Below are 20169 nucleotides of genomic sequence, written 5' to 3'. Positions count from 1 at the left end.
AGCAGCAGGGAGGCCCCACACTCCAGACCGCAGTCGGACGGCCAACTCCTCCTCCTAGTCCTAGCCCCCCTGCTCCAGCAGGTCGCAGAGAACGGGGGTGTGAGAAGACTCCAAACCTCCTTCCGCCCGCTCATATGTAGTAAATGGGTAAATGTTTTGGGTTTGCCATTTTGTTTGAGACACTCCTGAGCAGGTTTTTCCAACTGGCAGTGAGCACTCATGGTCTATTTATTGGGAGCTATCAAAGTAACATCCACAAGAATGCACAGGGTTTCCAGATGTTGCATTGTAACATCAATGCTATCCAACATTCCTGTGTACGATGACCAATCAGTTTATGTCATCTGTTATTTTCAGAAAGATTTTCTTTAAAATCCTGTTCTAGATGATATCATTAGAGTTTCTTTAGTTTGGGTATTCAGAGAGAGAGACAAATAAAACCAAGGTAATTATAATTTAGCTTCACTAATTTTGGCTGTGGTTACTTTGATCATGTAGCAGCTCATATATGAAGTCAGTTTCACTTGAGGCTGGCTGCACAAGTGAAAAATGAACAACCAGGTACAAAAATAGATTTGGTCAGTAGAGATAATTTCCTTATTATCACAACTGTACAGAGAGGACGGTTTTTATGCCTTACCTATGTGGGGATTTTTAACTGACAGGAGTAATAATAATAATGATAATAATGGATTGCATTTATATAGCGCTTTTCGGGGCCCTCAAAGCTGGCACAAGCAGTTTTTTAGGCTCACCAAATTATAGTTACAGAACTGAGTTTCTCGCCCTGGTGTGTGATGTTTAGGCCTTGAGTGAAAGAAGTTCAGTGACTTGAATTAGCCAACGTAAAGTCCAGTAGATTCGTACTGCCTTCCGTCCGTTTAAATCTGACAAATACTTTTGTGGCTCCCAAAAGAATCCAAACTCTTAAACTGAGGCTACAAAATGCGCAGTTCAGGTAGTAGGAGGTATCGCAGTGGTTATACCCCTTCTTTATATACAGTCTTTGTATAGAAAGAGTCAAAACAATTTGTGAACTAATAGAATAATAACACAGCCTCTGAAACTTAGCATCATCTCACAAAGCAATGGCAAAAATGAACATATATGTCTTAAGTATGCAAAAAAAACAAAGCCTCTGTTATTCTGGTGTGAGATTTTTATCCTTTATTATTAATCAAGCTGCTGAAGTAATTCAATTTATGTTTTAGTAATCCTATTTAATTTAATTTTGAATTATCATTGTCTATATAAAAGCTTAATTATTACCACTGCTGTAAAATATTATTCCTTAAAAGTAACAGGAAAGGCTTGTTTCTATCTTCAGCCTACAGAGCAAATCAAGTCAGCTGACTGATCTGGGCGCTGAAGCATTGCAAGCGCACTGCAGGGTTTGTCTGCTGTAAAAATAAACCCGATCAAGTGAAGTGACAAAGTTAAAGGAAGCTGTTTCCAAATCTACCTTGGACCTTTAGGCGGGCCAAGGTTTAGCAGTTTAAATCCAGTTGGCAGGCAGCAGGTGGAGGATATATCTGCTGCATTCAGCGAGGGATTTAAATACACTTAAAGTGAGTGTTGACTGATCCACCATCTGCTCCACTGTCAACCAGTCTACACAGAAACCCATCAACAGAGTGCACTGAACCAACCAAAGTTTCTATCAATACAGAAAAGCATGATGGGAAAGCAACTGTCTGAACCCCACTGAAAGGTCACAACCTGTGTGACACTCCACACTTTTAATTTCGTGCGTCTAGATTTTTCTTTTATCTTGTCTAATATTTGTACTGCCCACACAGTCGTGCATAAGTGATAAGAATTACAAAAGTCACATCATTTACAGTTACATCATTTTATAAACTCAATCTCTGAAACAAACTAGGAGGGCACAGGGAATGCATTCTGTCTTTCAGTGCATTCAAACACTCCATCTCACTTCCTACCTTGGCTCATAATGATGAGTGGTGACAGTGCTAACGTCCAAGCTACCATGCTAATGCTAGACCCCAGTTACAGAGGCCTAAAGACTGTCAACAACCATCTGCAAGCAGTTACTAGTAAGGAAAAATGTGTATTCTTCAATTTGTTGGAACGGTTGCTGGAGATGCATGGCAGTTGGTGGGTGGAACCGGTTGCAAAGCAGTATATTGTGCTGTACTACACCAAAACCTTGTTTTGCGTTTGCTTTAATTGCTCATGAATCACCTAGGCTGCCCATAGTTTGTATCGAAGATTCCAACTTCTCTGCAAACAACCAGACAAACTGAGGTAGTGAAACCTGAAAGGTGGAAATGTTCACCTTCAAAGTAAAAGGTGCACTTTTGAAACATGTTGAATGTGAATATTCTCATATTCTCATTTTCAGTTTTTGTCACACTTTTTCAACTTTGACTACCACTCGGTGAGTATTTGGCAAGTGTTTGCAGACAAGCTGGTGTCTTTGAGGCAATATACAAGTATATGAAGGAATCACATAGAGCTATTCAGTAGAGCACCCTCTTTGCAACCAGTTTTACCTAGCAACAGCCAGCAATCACTACCCAACCACTGGAACCCCGATGGGTCTCTGAGTGTGTGTGACTAAGACTTCATAAAGAATTGTGTTCACTGTATCATAGGTCGCACTGGTATAGAAAGGGCCCTTTACTCTATTCAGTGTTTCTGCATTGCATTCTTATCTCAGAAATTCAATTACTGGTTAGAGTTAGCACCACATCTACTTTGTTAGGTTTACAAAGACATTAACCCTGCAACCCTGAAAATATGGATACCAAGTGTACAACGTACTAACTGTACAGCATCCTTGTTGGCTTTTAATGCCCATTGGTCTGCTTAAATGGTATTCATGAAGCAGCATGAGGTGAATTTCTGCCATGGTTATGGAGAAGTTTTAGAAATGAGCTGCTTTCATACTTTTTATATAAAAATTATTAATTACTTTAATATTTTTACTCATTTATTTAGCCAAAAAGCTCTGACTGTTTTAGGTCCTACAATGACTTATTTTAAGTGAGTACAAGCTGATTCATAGTCTAAACTCAAAAAGTGAACTCTGTTATATAATCATCATCAACAACAACAGCAACTGTGATGTTGACTTGTTGATGGCGATGGGTCTGTTCTACCTGATTAAGATGACATAAGTAGCTACCTGCAGAAATCCTCTCCACCCACTGCTTTTCTGTCAGGCGGAGCTGTGCTGATTCTCTAATGCAGGACAAATTTAGAGCCACATACCGTAAGCTCTCCCTTGGCAAACAGCTGATGTCTCTTCTATAGAAGTAAAACATCTTAAATCCTGTGCTGACGTGCTGAGGCCTAACTTCATCATCCCGCCCTCCTCTTGGCATCATTAACCACAGCTCCACGGATCATTTGGATTTTACCACTGGACACATGGCAGAGCCAGAGAGGATGAAGAAGACAAGCAATGTCAGCTTTCAAGAATAAATAACTTCCTGCAGCAACAACAACAAAAAAAACCAACCTCTGAACTTGTTCAGATTTAGTCTGACTCGAATAGTGCTGGAATAAAAAACAGCTAATGCAGGCTAATATTAGCTAGCTATAGTTAGCAAGCTAAAATCACTACGAGTTCTATAAAATGTATTACTGTTTCAGTATATTTTAGCATGCCACAGATAAGTATTTCACAGTTTTTTAGAAAGTGAAAACAAGAAATGACACCTTGCTGATATTATCCCTTATATTCGACCGATTTGAAAGTTTGACTGACCTAAGATTCCATGACTTTGTTTACAAATAGGATTTCAGCACACAAATTAAATTGTATTAGTCTGCATACAGTGTATTTTATTCAACATTTGTACCCTCTTTGTGTTTCCAGTCCAAAATGACCAGTCATTAGAAACGAATGGGGGAGACAACTTATACATACATACGGACACACAGAAGCATGCATGCATGTGCACACACACACACACACACACCAACCACTATCGGAACCTTTGCCCAGTCAATCCTCTCCTCCATAGGAACAGCTCGTGCGTTGGCAGTTCTCACAAACAGCTGCAACATTGTTTCAATTGCACTGAGCGTTTCTTGTAGCTTTGGTGTATAATGCTTTTTTGATGCCTTGCTCACAAGTCACTGTGTGGCATGACCAAGGCAGGTCAATATACTCTAAGTGTTACTCTTTATGACATATTTGATCACTACACTTGTGAGGAGGACAGAGAATCTGACTTTTTCAGGCCTCAATGTCACTTCAGATTTGATATGTTGTTACTGGTGATTCGCTTTGACAACATGATACAAAACCAGGCCGTCATCAACAAGACAAGCTGACATGATGAGCGAGGTTTAGGACAAGCGTGTGGAGCGCCGGCCACTCATCACTGTCTTAAGTCCAAACATCAGAGTGGCTTTTGGGAGATGCTGGCCTTTTATTTGTTTCTTGCTAATGGGCACAACCAATTTTCAGACTAGCATAGCTTTCATTGATTTTGTCTCTCTTTTAAAAATGGAATATTATCAGTAAGCACATTAGCATTTAAACCCCAAAGATACTTGTAAATGAGGAGAATATAATTTTCTTTACCCTAAAAACATTCATGGCCAAGATAACTAATGCACAGCTGTCTTTTTGAAGCCCACCATGACTTTGGTCAAGACGTTCAAGTATTCAGCACATTCTCCCTTTAAACATACTGATGCTTTATCAGCTTTCTTTTTTTCCACTTTAACCACTCATTTATCGTCATCTTCCAATATGCCTGCTGCTATATGATTTTACAAGAATACCAACTAACAAAGCTCCACAAAGGTGGCAGGCAGGGTAATGACTTCCATAAAGAGACAAACACTTTCCAACCACAGAACAAGAATTTAAGTCTGGGACAGCTACATTTTACACTTTTATACTAGTTTTTGATTTTGGGGGGAATTTGCTCTGTTGGTATCCTGATAATGCACGAACCACTGATTTAAAGGAGGAAAACATTTTTGATTTGGATCTTGTTTTGTTTTGGATTAATTTCTATTTTATTAGAGAAATTACAGCAGCTGTTTAGTTCCCTTTTGCAATTCTTCTCTCACAGAAGGTAACGATTACCTGTGAGTACTATATTTTTCATTCTTCTGGGTTTCTGGACTCCCAACACATATTTTAGACCCCCTTTTTAATTCTTGCTTTATTGACCTCATTCTCAATCATCTTGCCTTTTTTAAGAACAAGGATATTCCCGTCGGGATTTATTGGATTAGCTGTTTTTGTCCCTTGGTTCTTGGGACAAGCCTTTCCCTGTCACTGTCTCACCTTTAACCTACAAGATTGGGTTCTAAGAAAGGGAATCCTTTGATTGTAAGGAGGAGGGGATTAAGATGGACCAACAGAAGGAGAGCCTGAGAGGAGCGGTGCATGTGGTGATGTTAGGCAGCGTAAGGAGGATTTGGCAGCAATGCAAAGCAGACAGAGAGTTAATAAAGGGAATGGAAAATCTAGGGTTACCTGAACATAGCTGAGAGGTTTTATCAAAGCTCTTTGGCTTGACCTTGGGGAATCTGTTCTTAGAAAAAGAATATTTAATCTAGACATCCTAATTGATATCATGGCGTCAGTGTGGATACTAGTCGAAGGAGGTAAGGGAGGTCAGATGAACAGTCGGCCAAATGACTGAGGATATGGACCGAGTGAGGAGGCGGGACTAATGCAGGACTTTGTGCAGTTACTTTAGACTGGGTGAAGCAAATGTAATGTTGACTGTTAGCATACAGCTATCACATAAATTGAGCAGCATTATAAAAAAAATAAATACGAGTTTTTTGGTTTATTTATAATTATAAAAGCATCTATTCCTTTAGTTCAGCCAAACCTCTTGTTTTATTGTCTTTCTAAAATTGATCCATGTCATTGGATTGTTTGGTCTGTTGGTCAGCTACTTGTTGATCCAAAATAGAGCTGTATAAAAAGATACATTCAAAAAAGCTCTGTTATTCCCACTAGCATGTAAAAAGTGCTGTGTGCCACTCTAACCATGTTCATTAAACGGATAAAGTATTGATTTGGTCTTAGCACATAGGACCAAATAGAGTTCCAAGTCACTTGGAAATGAAACTGCAATTTAATCTGTTGTTAATATAGAAAAATATTATGGCAAAAAAAATCCAAAAAACTAAACTAAACCTACAATGCAATCACACTACTTAAATGTGTTCGGTGCCATAATAAACTACCTACACCCTTACTGTTTCCATAGTAAGTAAGGGGGTAAGTGGCAGCCAGATAATTAGGTCCATTTGATTCACTGATCATAAGCAATTGTAACAATTTCTATTTTTTATTTTTATTTTTTAAAGGTTTGGTGGTTTGCAGGTCTGAAGCATTTGTGTGTATTCACGTAAAGCCAAGGAGAAAATACAAAAGTACCGATCTCAAGTATGCAATTGTTGCTGCCCATCAATATAGGAAGGGCTATTTCACCATTTCCAAACAAGCTGAAGTCCAAAACATTCAAAGCAGTTCCCAAGGAGTGGCTGTCCCAGCAAGGCAGGCAGGGCATGCTCAGAGAAACAGCAAAATAAATATGAGTTCTACGTGTCAGACTGTGCAGGCCTCAGTTAACATGGTTTATGTTAGATGTTTGGCCATAATGCACAGAACTATATTTATTTTCCAGCAGTTGCTGGATCAGTCCACCAGGAACCGATCCACAGCTACCGAGACTAGTGACTGGGACGTGGAACGTCAACTCTCTGGTGGGAAGCAGCTAGTGCGTGAGGTTGAGAGATACATCAACACATGGCTTGGGCTCAGAAACCTAGGCAGCAGTCTTTGGTGGGTATGTTAGTATCCCTCGGCTTGCTGCCTCTGTGTTGGAGTTTTTTCTGGAGCAGATGGAGGAGGTGGCCAGGGAGAGGGAGGTCTGGGCTTCTCTACTTAGGCTGCTGCCCCTGCAACCCAGCTCCAGATAAGAGACAGAAAATGGATGGATAGATGGATGGATGGATGGATGGATGGATGGATGGATGGATGGATGGATGGATGGATGGATGTTCAGCAGCTAAAGCTTACCAGGTTATGACTCAGGGCAATCATCACAAGTGCAGCAGCCAATCTGCAACACAATGGCTGAAGCAAACTCAAAGTGCTCCGTGCACACACACACACACACACACACACACACACACACACTAATACACGTATTACTGTAGATTGTTGCCGTTTTAATGACTGTCAGACAACAAAACATCCCACAACATCCTCCATAAAGTCTTGTCTGACTCTAAAAAACAGCACTGACAGAGAAAAGGTAGTGAGAACAAGACCAGTGAAAACATCCTCGCTGCGTCATGATCCAATTATTAGCTATATAATCACTGTCTGCAGGGAATGCTGTCCTCACACAGAGAAACCAGTAAGGTTATTCAGGATAGGAGACTGAGAGTGGAGTGAGTTTACTGACCATGCTGAGCTGTAGAGGAACACTGAGGTCGAGCTGCGAACTTTCGATGTTCATAATTGCTATTGTAGCAGATGACCTGAAGGCCAGCTCTGATTTCAAACCATAAGTGTGTCAGGTTAAAGTGGAGTCAAACAGTTTTCAAGCTGTAGTCCAAATTTAATTCACTTGATTTACCACCTAGGAGGGGCTTAGCATGCAGCCTAAGGTGAACCCAGGCCAAGCTGGCAAATTTCCTAAGAAAACATGTCAGACTCAATCTAAAACAGATCATTTATTAGATAGTCTTAACAGAACCCGGCTGGAGCTGGATCCTAATAACCTTAATAAAGAGAAGAATCAGATTTCTTTATTTTAGAATGGATTTCTTGGATACAACTGAGGTAGATTTTGTGAAAACGAGGTTTTATAATTAAATATAATTCTAAATAATAAAGTCTCACCTTCCTTTTAAAATGTATTTATTTTAATTTTGGGAATGAGTTATTTTTTGTACAAACAAAATGTGAATTTAACTGGCGTCAGTAACCAACTCTTTAGCGCTGTCTGGGGTTCCAACATCCATCCATCCATTTTCTTCCGCTTATCCGGGACCGGGTCACAGGCGCAGCAGCCCAAGCAGAGAAACCCAGACCTCCCTCTCCCCAGCCACCTCCTCCAGCTTATCCGGGGAACACCAAAGCGTTCCCAGGCCAGCCGACAGATATCCAGCGTGTCCTGGGTCTGCCCCGGGGCCTCCTTCCGGTGGGACAAGTCCGGAAAATCTCACCCAGGAGGTGCCCAGGAGGCATCCTTGTCAGATACCCGAACCACCTCAACTGGCTCCTTTCGATGTGGAGGAGCAGCGGCTCTACTCTGAGCCCCTCCCGAACGGCCGAACTTCCAGCCACCCTTCGGAGGAAGCCCATTTCCGCCGCTTGTATTCGCGGATCTCGTTCTTTCGGTCACTACCCACAGCTCGTGACCATAGGTGAGGGTAGGGACGTAGATCGACCGGTAAATTGAGAGCTTCGCTTTTACACTCAGCTCTCTCTTCACCACAACAGACCGGTACAGCGTCCACATCACTGCAGCTGCTGCATCAATTCGTCTGTCGATCTCCGGCTCCCTTCTCCTATCACTCGTGAACAAGACCCCAAGATACTTAAACACCTCCTTTCCAACACTGAAGTGCAAATATCTGCAGTTCCTCCAATGTCCACTTGAGGCTGGCACACAAAACGAGTCGACCCCTGTAGACTGCTGTGTTAAAATGCCCAACTTTACAGAATCAAAACGCATGGATACCTTCTATGGATAGTTTGTACATTTATAAAAACTGTATGGGTGGAGACATCCACCTGCATCTGGAGTTCGAGCTGTGTTGTAGGTGGGCCAGCACAAACAGCTGTAGCCAGTAGGTGTCACTTCTACTATCTGGAGTCACTGAACTGGACTTTTCCATCATCATCATCTACTAGTCTCTTACATCTATTTAATGTTTTAAACTTAAAGATTAAAGTAATGTTACCTGTAGAGTCAATTTGATCAAGCTTGCTAGCATTAGCTGATAATTTAGCACTCCACCCCCCCAAAAAAAAAAAAAAATTTAAAAAAAAAAGGATTGACACCACATGGAGCTTTTTAAAATCCTGTGGGACCAAATTATCTTATGCAAACACAAGAAAGAGATTTTAAAAAATACTTTCTTCAGCTTGGCATGTAGGAAACAAGCTTTCACGTTTGTAAATTTTTGAGTTTCTTTTTATTATTATCTACAATTTGAACTATTTCTGTGATTGCTCTGGTTTTAAATATCTAAATGTGACATCCACCTTCTAAGAAAGTACTGACTAGTAATTGGTCAGTCACTGGCCTGTCTGTCTGCTACTCCCCAGGCTCCGTAATTGATCTAATCACTTGCTACTGGGACTGCAGCCAGTGAGTAATCTATTATTTGCGCAGACACGTCTGCCATTTTCTGCAGCAAGGTTAGAGGTGAGCCAGATAAGGAATCAAGCTTCAGAATCAGTTCCTGTCTTTAGTTTCTCCTTTGCTTTTTATGGGGGCTGCTGTAATTGTGAGCTTAGGTGGAGTTCATTCCTCAGCTTGGGCCAAGCCGCACAGCAGGTAAAGAAGATTTTGATCTCCGGATTGAAAGCTGATTTCAGGGTTGTACTCAAGGTCCTGGTTATAATGTATATTTTGTAACAGGTTTGGGGGCTGGGTGATGGTACATACCACAGTAATATTACTCACATATTGAATTGTGAAACATTGCCAAACGCTGCACTAGAATTGGATTCATTATTAGGCATATTCCACTCAGTAGCTTTAGTGCTGCTGTGTTCTTTACTGAATGTTTGCTGATGTTGGAATTCCCACTTTCCACCAGCAGAGGCCAGTAAAGGTAAAGTAATTCTCTCCCATGCACTCTTATACATACTCATAGTAACTGATTCCTGAAGATGGAAATCTAGATGTAATGAAAAAAGAACAGTAGCTGTACTGTATTTTTTAATAAAGCAGTGGAAATTATATAGTTTATGTTGATGAGATATCATGCAATATTGATCATTGAACATTTAGATCAAACCCATTCTAGCTACTATCTTAATGATCTGTTAATGTTTCGATGGAGGATGTTAAGGTTAACTAAAACACTGAAACTGAAAAGGCCAGAAATCACTCCTGTAAAGGTCACAGTTCACTGTGCAGTCCTGAGGAGCAGGTTAAAGCTCTAACATGGATAAAAAGCTCCTGTTTTTTTTTTTGACCAAAGCTAAACTGATGAAAAGTAGAAAACTTTTTGGTAGTAAGATGCTCAGTTCAAGAGCCTGCAAGTCTGATGGCATGAAGGTTCATTAATGCCTATACAATCGGCAGCTTGCAGCACCATGAATGCTGAAAGGTATATTCAAGTTTTAGAGCAGCATGTGGCTGAAAGTTAAACTGGCCTGCCTGGAGTTCAGACCTTTCATCAACTAAAAAATAAACATCTGGATCATCATGAAAAGTACAACAAAGAAAACCTATGATTGCTGAGCAGCTCCATCAGATAACAGTGGGATAACATTCCTCTCCCAAACACCGAGAAAGAAGACAGGAAGCTCCACGGCAGTAAACATGACCATGTCCCATTAAATTCAAGATTACTTTATTTTGTTCTTATAATTCTCAGTTTAACCATTTCATTTGTTTATATGTGTTTTACTGTGTATAAATATATATTGGTTACATGATCTGGAAATGACTGCAAAAATAAAACTTTAGAAACTCTTGGTTTGATTTTTTTCTAATTCTAAATTAAAAATTCTGAATGATTTAACTTACAAGTTACTCCCATAAGCTTCTTATACTATAAAGGCTGTAGATGGAAATTGTTGTTTCTAAGTCCCACAGCTCACCAGTAGAGGGCAGTAGAGAGCCTTTATTGTATGTATGATTATGACACAGGGGAGGTCAAAACCTCACTGAAACACCACTGAGTAAAATGCTTAATAGATATTATAATATTTTATATATATTACAATGTGGTATGATTTTCGATATTTCTGTGCATTGTCAGAATGCTCTGTTGTTCTTTGTTTTACTACTTTCCTGTCTGTAACCTCATTACAACTTTATTTCCTCTTCATTATGTTGTCCAACTGAAAAATTATTTTAATTACAAACAGTTCTAACATATGCAGAGGTTTATATGCATATTAGTCTTGTATTGTTCGCTATATATGTAAATCCATGAATAAATACAATAGTGAATTCTAACAGCTGTTATATTGTAACATAAATAAAATGGCATTAATAGGCCATTTAATGACATAATGCACGCAGTACCTGTCCTGCTATTGCCTACTGTTGTGTCTCTATTGACAGATTGCTGTATTAATATTAATATGACATTTATTTTTGTTGCATTTTTAGTTTCAAACTAAATATTTAAGTCACTTTTAAATAAACCTGATAATCAAATAAAACAAAAAACATATTTTCATAATTATATAAAGAGCTTTTTTTTTATTGAAATCCAATGAGACAACACTGCTCTGTTAAACAACAGTCAGATGATATATATAAAAAAGAAGAATACTGGTCATAATAAGGCAAACGCTTCAGCTTTGTAACACTCTGAAATCTTTTGGAGAGGTCTGTAACACTTTCACACACAAACAGTTTGATTCAGCATCTGTTTCTCATTAACACTGAACACCATCAAAAGGCTTTTAAAATGAAAGGGACTTCCTGCTCAGCTGCGGTATCTGTGCGAGCGTATCTTGCGGCTGAGGGTTCGGGCGATGCGGTCGACGGCGTAGCTGATGTGTCCCTGCTTCTTGTCATCTGCAAGTGACAGGCCCTCGATGTTTCCGCTGTACCACAACACCCATCCGGCCAGAGACACGAGTAAAAACAGGGCTCCTGAGCAGAGGACACAGATTCATCATTTTTTTTATTACTAGGTCATAGAAATTCATCTAAACAGAACAATTACAACCCCAGCCCATTTAATGATCTAGTTTTGAGAAAGGAGCAAAGATTATCTCCTTAATAAAAATAATAAAAAAAGATGTGGAGCACGTGTCGTTTTAAGCCTTTTTCTGTAATAGTTGATTTCCACCCACAAGTTTTCTCATGTTTTTGTGTAACATTTTATCTCCTCATCTATTTTGTTGCAGTTCTATCATAAAGGTCACTCTACTCCTTTCTTGTGCTCTGTACTTCTACTGCACAGTAAAAGTTCAAATGCTGTTTCATATTTGTAGAGTCTGGCATTTGTTTGACTTTGTTGCAGTTTAGCCTTTGATATTGTCTGATATTCCACATAACTGATATTTACATAGTTTGCATGGTTAAGACCACCTGGACAAAATCACAAATCACCAGGAAATGGTAATTACATCATTGGTGTCAGATATGCAGTTGGCTGGCACATTTTGGCGGATGCATGAATGGATGAGTGGATATTGCAGCCCAGCTTCCAGCCAGGAAAGAATCTGCAAATAAACTTTGCAGTTATTCTGAAAACAGCTGACTCGACTATTTTCACTGCCGTGAGAAATCTGCTTTTGAAGCTCCATCACTTTGAGATTTGGCTCAGAGAATCACATTTTGTCTGTTCCCTGAAGGTAAATGGAGACATGGCAGTCTCTCTCCCACCTCTCTTGAAATTGTCTGCCTCCAGCATCAGCTCCCTGTTTGGCACCATTGTCAGAGTACTAGCTTTTTAGCTAGCGGGTGCAGAGGAGGTGTGTGTGTGTGTGTGTGTGTGTGTGTGTGTGTGTGTACAGCTACAAATATGCAGACAGCTATTCACTGAGTACCTGAAGTTATAATAACTTTTGCAGAGAGCTAATTTTGATGCTTTAAAGTTCACAGAGATGTGCAAAATTCCTTCCTCTGCTTGTGCATTAATGTATATGCTGCTATGACTGTGAGTTTATATTAATTCTAATAATTAAGACCCATTTCTGTAATATACTCACATATCTATATTATTGCTAATATATATTGTAATATATCTATATCACTAAAGCACTTCTGGATGGATGCAAACTGCATTTCGTTGCCCTGTACCTGTGCATGTGCAATGACAATAAAGTTGAATTCTATTCTATTCTATTCTAATTCACGCTCCAGTTGACTCGTCACTTCTGTTTAATGTCAACCCACTTCTGTTTTTGATTAAGCCACACAAGCATACCAGAGTAGACCAACACGTCTCCAAGGTCCCTGTCTTGGATCTTCAGATTGGCGAAGACCCCCACCAGCAGAGCGGCTCCACCCACTACATCCATAAACACGGCAAACGCCAGAGCCAGTTTACAGTGGGACAACCCAGTATATTCGCCCATTATTGAGCTGGGAGGGAGGAGGAGAGGAAAGACTGTTACAATCTGACAGAACCACAGGTGAACTAAACCCGCTACAGGATCACTGATGCTTCCACATGTACTAGTGGAAGAATGATTCACGTTAACACTGACAAAATTAAACATATTAAATGTTTAAATTAAATGTTGTAAATACACAGAATTCAGACATTTACATTCTGATCAGAGTTTAGATTAAAGCTAAATACATGGGACAGAGGCCTAGAATCTGAAATGTCAAAAGAAGGAGGGACTGCTTTCCTGATTTGGTCTCTGAAAGAAATTTATGATCCTGGTCTATGAGAAGCTGTAAATACAATATCAGTCTCCTACCTGCAAAACTGGCCTCCAAAACCTGCTGACAAAGATGACACATTCAAATATTTTAGGGATTTTGAGCATCAGTGATTCTGTGTTAAACTGAACACCACTCCTGAGCGTTCTTAATCATAGAGTACCAGATAATGGTACCAGATAATATGAAGGCTCTAGCTCAAGTGGTTAACTAGATAATTATATTTTAAGATAGCCTTCCAAAGATGATTTCCTATAAGACAAAACAAAACTGTTTTCCTTCATTAGAAAGCTAGGGACAGTAGGGACCTGAAACTTTCTACTAGAACAGTGTCTTTCAGGCAGAAAGATGACACTAGCTGCAATATAATAATGTACCACAGAACCAGAAGCAGTAGGTTATACATGATTCGTGACTGAGTCTGCTTTAAAAACTGTCTCAGTTTAGTTTCAAGATGATCCCTGTTAGGGGCAGTTTAAGTTCTGGAGGTAAGAAAATCCACGTCTCCGATGACAACCTGCAGCTTCCATAGATGCTCCATGTTACTGAACCAAAAGCCTTAAGAGGAACCACGAGGTTACTGTGTTAGTCACTGATTGTGTGAGCATCTGCAAAGTAATCTAAGATCGGCAAATGTAATAAAATACAAAACTTTACATGTTTAATTTCTTAAGACTATGGAAACAGTGTAATGTTATCAGCTTCTTATCCCAAATTTGAATTGCCTGCTCATCATAAGAGGGTTGATTTATGTGAAAGCTGCCTGTGTGAGACCCTTATAAGACTATACCAAACATATCAAATCAAACCAAAATTTATTGATATAGCAAATATTAAAAACAATAAAGTTAACCATAGTGCTTCACAGTCAGTAACGCAGACACACAGCTGCATTTTGAACTAACTGAAGCCGGTAAAGAGTACACTGTACACAAAGGAGTACGGCGTCACTGTGTTTGACAGGAGGATTCAATCTTTTTGCAAGCGGTCAACTAGACCCAGAGCTGTTTCTGCCTGGTTTGTAACAGGAGAACATAACAATGTTCTCCTGGATTATGAACTAAAGTTAATTTAAAGACTTTCTTTCACACATAAAATTTGACTCACGTGCTGCTGTTGTCCGTTAAGTTATAAAAAACAACGCCTCCGTAGACGGGTTTGTTCTCTCCACCGTGTTCTTCACTTCCGGCTTGATCTGCGCTCTTACTCACCTGCAGCCACCACGCCCTTCTGGTGACACGTTTCCGGTCCGGATTTCACCCTCTTCTTCTTTTTCTTTTCCTTTGCTTCTTGGCATTTCACAGCTTCATAAACGCAAAGAAATTTATTTTTAAAACGCACTTTTTATTGTTATAGTTTCACTGTATTTATTTAATGTGAGTGTTTTATTGATTAATAAAGAATAATAAGGGTCTCTTTTAACACTTTTTAGATATTTCTTTTAATTTGAATGAAATCTTTTAGGGGGTAAAAAAAAACAAAAAAAAAAACACCGCCCCTCTGCGCATGTGTGAAACAACTAAATCTGCGCGCGGTACACCTGTTCCCGCCAGTATAATCAGGTAATTGCCACCGGGAGTGTGCGAGGCGGGCTGTAGGGCCGCAGGTGTGGCTGGTTTCAGGTCATATTACTGAAGTATAACTGCGCACAGAACTACTGGAGACAAATAATAACAGGTTTATCCAAACACGCGGTTTATTACCGCTCTGTAGCTGCTGCCCGGCAGACCTCTCAGCCATGAATCCTTCCACCAGCAGAGAGGATGCAAGCCCACCAGGTAACAACATGCGGCCCATCCACTCACCCACAGCAGGCGTACGAGCGCCAGGAGTCAGACATTTAAACTTTTACACCTTCTCCAAACGCACTCTTTCTTTTTCTTCCCTGCACATGTTAAAAGAATGAAAAGTGGACTCGCCTTTAGCTTTAACGCAGCTAAAACCTGATCACAAACATTCCTGAGAAGCAGTGCTGGCTGCCCTTTTGTGTCCTGACATCACTTTTACTTTTAAATACACGGTTCTTGTTTGTTTGCTAGTTTTCTGTAATGACTGTTTTATTGATGCTCTGCTTCCTTCTTTTCGTTTCACTCTTTGGGCTTTCACGCCGTTTTTCTAAAGCGTAAGCGGGCTACCAGGCTATGCGAGTAACCTCGGTGAGTTGTTGGTTTATTAACCTTAACAAGCGACTGATAAGCAGTAATTAATCTGCATTCGTCAACCATAAGAGTCTCTTTTTAAAACGTAAACTTTCGCTTCGTTATTTTGTTTCATATTATTATATATATATATATTTTATAAATATTATGTCTTTGAATTTGGGTAGGACGTTAAGCTAGTAAAGCTAAAAGGAAAAGGTATGAGTTTATCAATTATAGCAAAATTCTGTCACTGCTACTTATTTTTGTATTATGCTTTGACTCGGGATTTTGAAAAACTGAATTTATTAATTTCTATAAAAATGACTTTTTAATTGAGAGCATTTCCTAAATAAAGCACAACCTTTGGGGATGAGCAAGAGAAAATAAAGTTGTGGCTGAACGTTGAAACCACAGAATTATTACTAATGTGGCCCAATAATAACAATAATTGTGTGTGTGTGTGTGTGTGTGTGTGTGTGTGTGTGTATATATATATATATATATATGCCTGTAGGTTCAGCACTAAGGCCTCAGTGTGAACTTAGTGTTTGTGTATGAAACAATAGATGGTAGACAGAGAGACACACTCTTGTTGTGTGGAATGTCACCTAACATATTAAAATGTTCACACTGATAATATTTATTAAAGGCAAGATGGAAACATTTTTCACAGACTTCAGGTTTATTAGTTACTGTTTTTGAGTTTTTTCCTCTTTTCTTTTTTTATGTCAGAGCACTACATGCCCCAGTCATCATTAGCAGCTGCAGCATCATCTTCATCAGCAGCAGGAGGAGGAGGAGGAGGAGGAGGTTTATATCTAAATGCCTACGAGGTCTCCTTTCCCCTGGAGGAGAATATAGAACGACCTCCTCCCTATCACCTGAACCAAGGCCAGCAGATGATGGATGGTATGTCACTGAAAATGTTTGTAATTCCCAAACAGTTGATGCTTTTGTTAAATTCTTTGACCAAAAACTAGAAAGAACAGCTTCAATCACATCCCGATTGTTTGATTTTAAACACATGGTGCTGGTTTATAGAAGCAAAACTACAAACATGTCACTGTCCAAAAACATTTCGACAAAACATGTATTTTTTGGCTTCCTGGTATAATACGTATTCATAAACTGTTAACTTGAGATATGTATGTATGTATGTATTCATTCTTTCCCGTCTTTTCCCTCGTCTTCCTCCTCCTGCAGAGCCAGTGGTGCAGGAGCCTCCTCACTCTCAGTACAGCACCTTCATCCTGATCTCTAACCTGCGCGCTCACCTCTACGTCACTCTGGAGAAGAACGCCTGGCTGCAGAAGCGCATCGAGGAGCTCGAGGAGGAACGCAACTTCCTGCGCTGCCAGCTGGACCGCTTCATCGTCAGCATGAGGAGTCCTGAGGGTCAGGCTCGTTGACTCTCACCCCATTTAAAGTTTTCAGAAATAAAAAAGCATTTGATTTTGTGTTTTCCCAATTATAGAGTGGAGCGGGGATGCCCAGCGTGGTGTGAAGATCCAGCCTGCCAGCTCTCCTTCCCCTCCGTCCCCCATGACCACCAGGTCCGGGATGACCCTCAAACGCATCCAGGGATCAGGATCTCGGAGCCGCCGCAACGCTGGTGAGGAAGATGCTGACACACGTATGTAAATGAATATGTTCTAAATGCTTAACTTTAAAGTAGAGAAGTCTTTTTGTCATGTTTTTGTTTTGTTGGGGTTTTTGTAGCTGTAACCAAGCAGGAGTTTCATGTGGAAGAAGACAAATACTACACCGAGGACGAGTATGTGGAGGAAGAAGAAGAAGAGGAGGAAGAGGAGGAAGATGTGGACTCTTCAGTAGAGAAGGGGATTAGGAAGAAGGGCAGAGGGCGGGTCAGTGGAGAGCCAAGGATGAAGATGAGGAGGGTCTTCAGGATCACACACGGGAGGGAACGACAGAGAGGTGAGAGTCATGTGACAGAAGACATGATGTAATATAACTATAATTCAGATAAATCCTGTTTTGGTTCTGATGTGAAAAGTTTAAAAAACAAAAGTCGTGTTAAAATCCAGAACTCTGTTTTTAATCCCAAAAACATTCTTATCCAAATTCCCCCATGTTGTCAAATATACATAATATGGGCTCGACTTGCATTTCTAACCCCAGCTAAGAAGTCGTTATTAGAAACTCCTCATTCTGAATCAGCAGGAAACAAAAACGCTACAACAACACTGTGCTGGAGCCTCAGCCTCCTGTCTATGACACACTTACTTCACTCAGCATTTTATGTTCCTTCCATCAGTTAAAGACCCAGACGGGGTTTTGATCCGTTACAAGAAGATCCTGTCCACCTACCAGCGGGTGAGGAGCATGTCCAGAGCCTTCCAGATCCACGGAGTCGACCGAAACACCATGGCCTCCACCTCCCCCATCGCTGAGCTGCTGCTGGTGGCTCCAGAGAAGGTGAGGACTCCTCTGATTTCCTGTTTTATTGAGCTGTTCTTTCAACTAAGTAATTTGAAGAAAAATAAAAATAATTTGCAATCTGTATTGTATCTGTGAATTTCCACTATTTCTTTTTTAAAGTCTACATTTTAAGGAACTCCAATGATTCACTCTAAGTTTATCACACTTTCCAAGTAAAGCGCTTAGACTCAAGGGGACGTTTCCATTAAAGTTTCTAGTGTTGAAATAATTCTTTGCATGTAGGATTCTCTAAAAATAAGAAAACTTGATAGGAATAACTGCATAGAGCTTCTGTTTGCATATTATAAAACTGAAATTATTTTAGAATCCGTGAACAGTCCAACATTTCCTGCAGGTGTCAGAAGTCGGAGAGTTTGAGGCGTCGAAGGAGAAGCTGTTGGATTACGCCCGGAGGTGCTACAAGACGATGGATGACGAGACGCACGCCAAAGTCCAGACCATGAAGAAGACTCACAAGCTGCTGCCCATCTCCTACAGGTTCAGAAACTGAGAGCGGAGCGAGGCGGGCAGCAGGACCAGCTGGTGGGAGCTTTCTGCACTTTGTTCTCATTTTTCTTAAAGTCAGAATATATAATAGGATGTGAGAAGATTAAATGCCAAATTACAGGGCATATTCTGATTTATTTATTTATTTATTTTCATTGAACTGCTTTATTTATGTTTTTGTTTGTTTTTCCTTGTGCAGCTATTACAGTTGAGAGTAGTTTTTTACTCCTCTGAGCTATGACAGTGTTTCACACTGAAGACTGAAGTACTTGTTTTTTGGGGGGTTTTTTTGTTTTTGTTTTTTTGCTTTACCCTAAAAATTAACTGAAGAATTAAAAAGAGAGAGCGCATATGTTGTTAATTATAATAACTCATCTCTGAGGTATTATAATTTTCTTGAGGGAACTGTCTGATTCATCAGTACCTGCAGATATTTTATAGAGCAGGTATAAGAGACAGAAGTTCGAGTAAATGTGCCTCAAATTTTTGTTATATAAGAGAGAAATATTTATTATCTTTATTTTTGGCTTAGTGTTTGATTTTTCCTTTTGCACTGAAATGATGTACATGGATTTTTGATGTTTCATTAAAAAAACTTTATTCATTGATGTGTTTCATACAAAAGTTGTTTAAGTTAAATGTGAAAGTATTAACGGTGATGTGAATTTTTTTTCTTTTTTCAATTCTGATAACATAACATGTAAAATGCAATACTGTACAATAGATTAAATAACCTTTAATGTATTAATGTATTGTTTTCCTGACTCTGACTCATTTGATGTAATGAGGCTGACAAAGTGACAACGCTGAGCTCAGGGTTTAGACTTAAATGTTTTGCTAAAAAGATGTTATCTAAAAAAAGAAAAGTTAGACTTGCAGACTCTAGCGCCCTCCAGTGGAAGAATTTGGGGAATTAGTTCATTAATAAAGAGAAATTGTTATTAGGGATCAATGGGATCCAAAACATTTAATATTGATCTGGGCTCAAAACATAAAAATCTTTTCCCAGTTTTTTTTTCATGTACATCTAAATGTATATATTACATATGGGTTTATTATAGGTCTATTTTATGCTCCACATCATTTGGGATTCAATTCAATTCAATTCAATTCTTTACTTGTCACATGTAGTTATAACTAGTACAACACACAGTGAAATGTTTTTTCCGGCCAAAAAGTACTCTTCCCCCCCCCGCTGTGCTTCTTACTAGACTTATAATAAAAAATATCTATATAAAAGAATAAAAATGTATAATATCGTGCAAAATATTACGCTGTAATAGTTAAGAGCTATAGTGTACGTATTTACATAAATACGGATGTATATAATAAAATACAAATAAAAATAAGGATAACACTCAAAGGAAAATTATATACTGTGTATGGAATTGTCCATCATGTTGTCCGATTTGTGTTTTGATTGAGGAGTCTCACTGTTTGTGGGTAAAAACTCCTCCTGAACCTTTCAGTTCTTGTTTTCAGGCTACAGAGGCGTTTCCCTGGATTTGCTTGTAATTTTA

At 39.5% G+C, this 20169-nt stretch overlaps 2 protein-coding genes across 3 annotated transcripts; one reads left to right on the top strand and one right to left on the bottom strand.

The window, feature by feature from the left end:
- Positions 1 to 11411: 11411 nt before the first annotated feature.
- Positions 11412 to 14809, bottom strand: tmem238a (transmembrane protein 238a). Of its 2 annotated transcripts, XM_005745199.1 has the most exons (4): positions 14670 to 14809; positions 13601 to 13622; positions 13099 to 13256; positions 11412 to 11816 (listed from the first exon to the last, which is right to left on the bottom strand). In XM_005745199.1, exons 3-4 carry the CDS (start codon positions 13247 to 13249, stop codon positions 11647 to 11649), a joined length of 321 nt encoding a protein of 106 aa, XP_005745256.1. In that variant the 5' UTR covers positions 13250 to 13256; positions 13601 to 13622; positions 14670 to 14809; the 3' UTR covers positions 11412 to 11646. The 2 variants fall into 2 exon arrangements, with proteins under 2 accessions (XP_005745256.1, XP_005745255.1); XM_005745198.1 differs by lacking the exon at positions 13601 to 13622.
- A 477-nt stretch (positions 14810 to 15286) lies between these two features.
- LOC102208192 (coiled-coil domain-containing protein 106-like) lies at positions 15287 to 18822 on the top strand. The gene is made up of 8 exons (XM_013913861.1): positions 15287 to 15340; positions 15684 to 15718; positions 16436 to 16612; positions 16907 to 17098; positions 17178 to 17336; positions 17423 to 17638; positions 17979 to 18139; positions 18498 to 18822. Exons 3-8 carry the CDS (start codon positions 16444 to 16446, stop codon positions 18651 to 18653), a joined length of 1053 nt encoding a protein of 350 aa, XP_013769315.1. The 5' UTR covers positions 15287 to 15340; positions 15684 to 15718; positions 16436 to 16443; the 3' UTR covers positions 18654 to 18822.
- Positions 18823 to 20169: the final 1347 nt, after the last annotated feature.

The sequence above is a fragment of the Pundamilia nyererei genome, unplaced genomic scaffold (genome assembly GCF_000239375.1).
Source record: "Pundamilia nyererei isolate P.nyererei 1_Seehausen unplaced genomic scaffold, PunNye1.0 scaffold00155, whole genome shotgun sequence".
Lineage (NCBI taxonomy): Eukaryota > Metazoa > Chordata > Actinopteri > Cichliformes > Cichlidae > Pundamilia > Pundamilia nyererei.
Note: the sequence above shows the minus strand (reverse complement) of the source record. Positions and strands in the feature narration are given on the sequence as shown.

Bases quoted from the DNA above. Each gene is read 5' to 3' on its own strand.
- tmem238a (XM_005745199.1), bottom strand. From the start codon at position 13,249: ATGGGCGAATATACTGGGTTGTCCCACTGTAAACTGGCTCTGGCGTTT. The intron at 11,817-13,098 runs GTATGCTTGTGT...TCCTCTGCTCAG, and splicing joins AGACGTGTTGGTCTACTCTG to GAGCCCTGTTTTTACTCGTG.
- LOC102208192 (XM_013913861.1), top strand. From the start codon at position 16,444: ATGCCCCAGTCATCATTAGCAGCTGCAGCATCATCTTCATCAGCAGCA. The intron at 17,639-17,978 runs GTGAGAGTCATG...TCCTTCCATCAG, and splicing joins CGGGAGGGAACGACAGAGAG to TTAAAGACCCAGACGGGGTT. The intron at 18,140-18,497 runs GTGAGGACTCCT...CATTTCCTGCAG, and splicing joins TGCTGGTGGCTCCAGAGAAG to GTGTCAGAAGTCGGAGAGTT.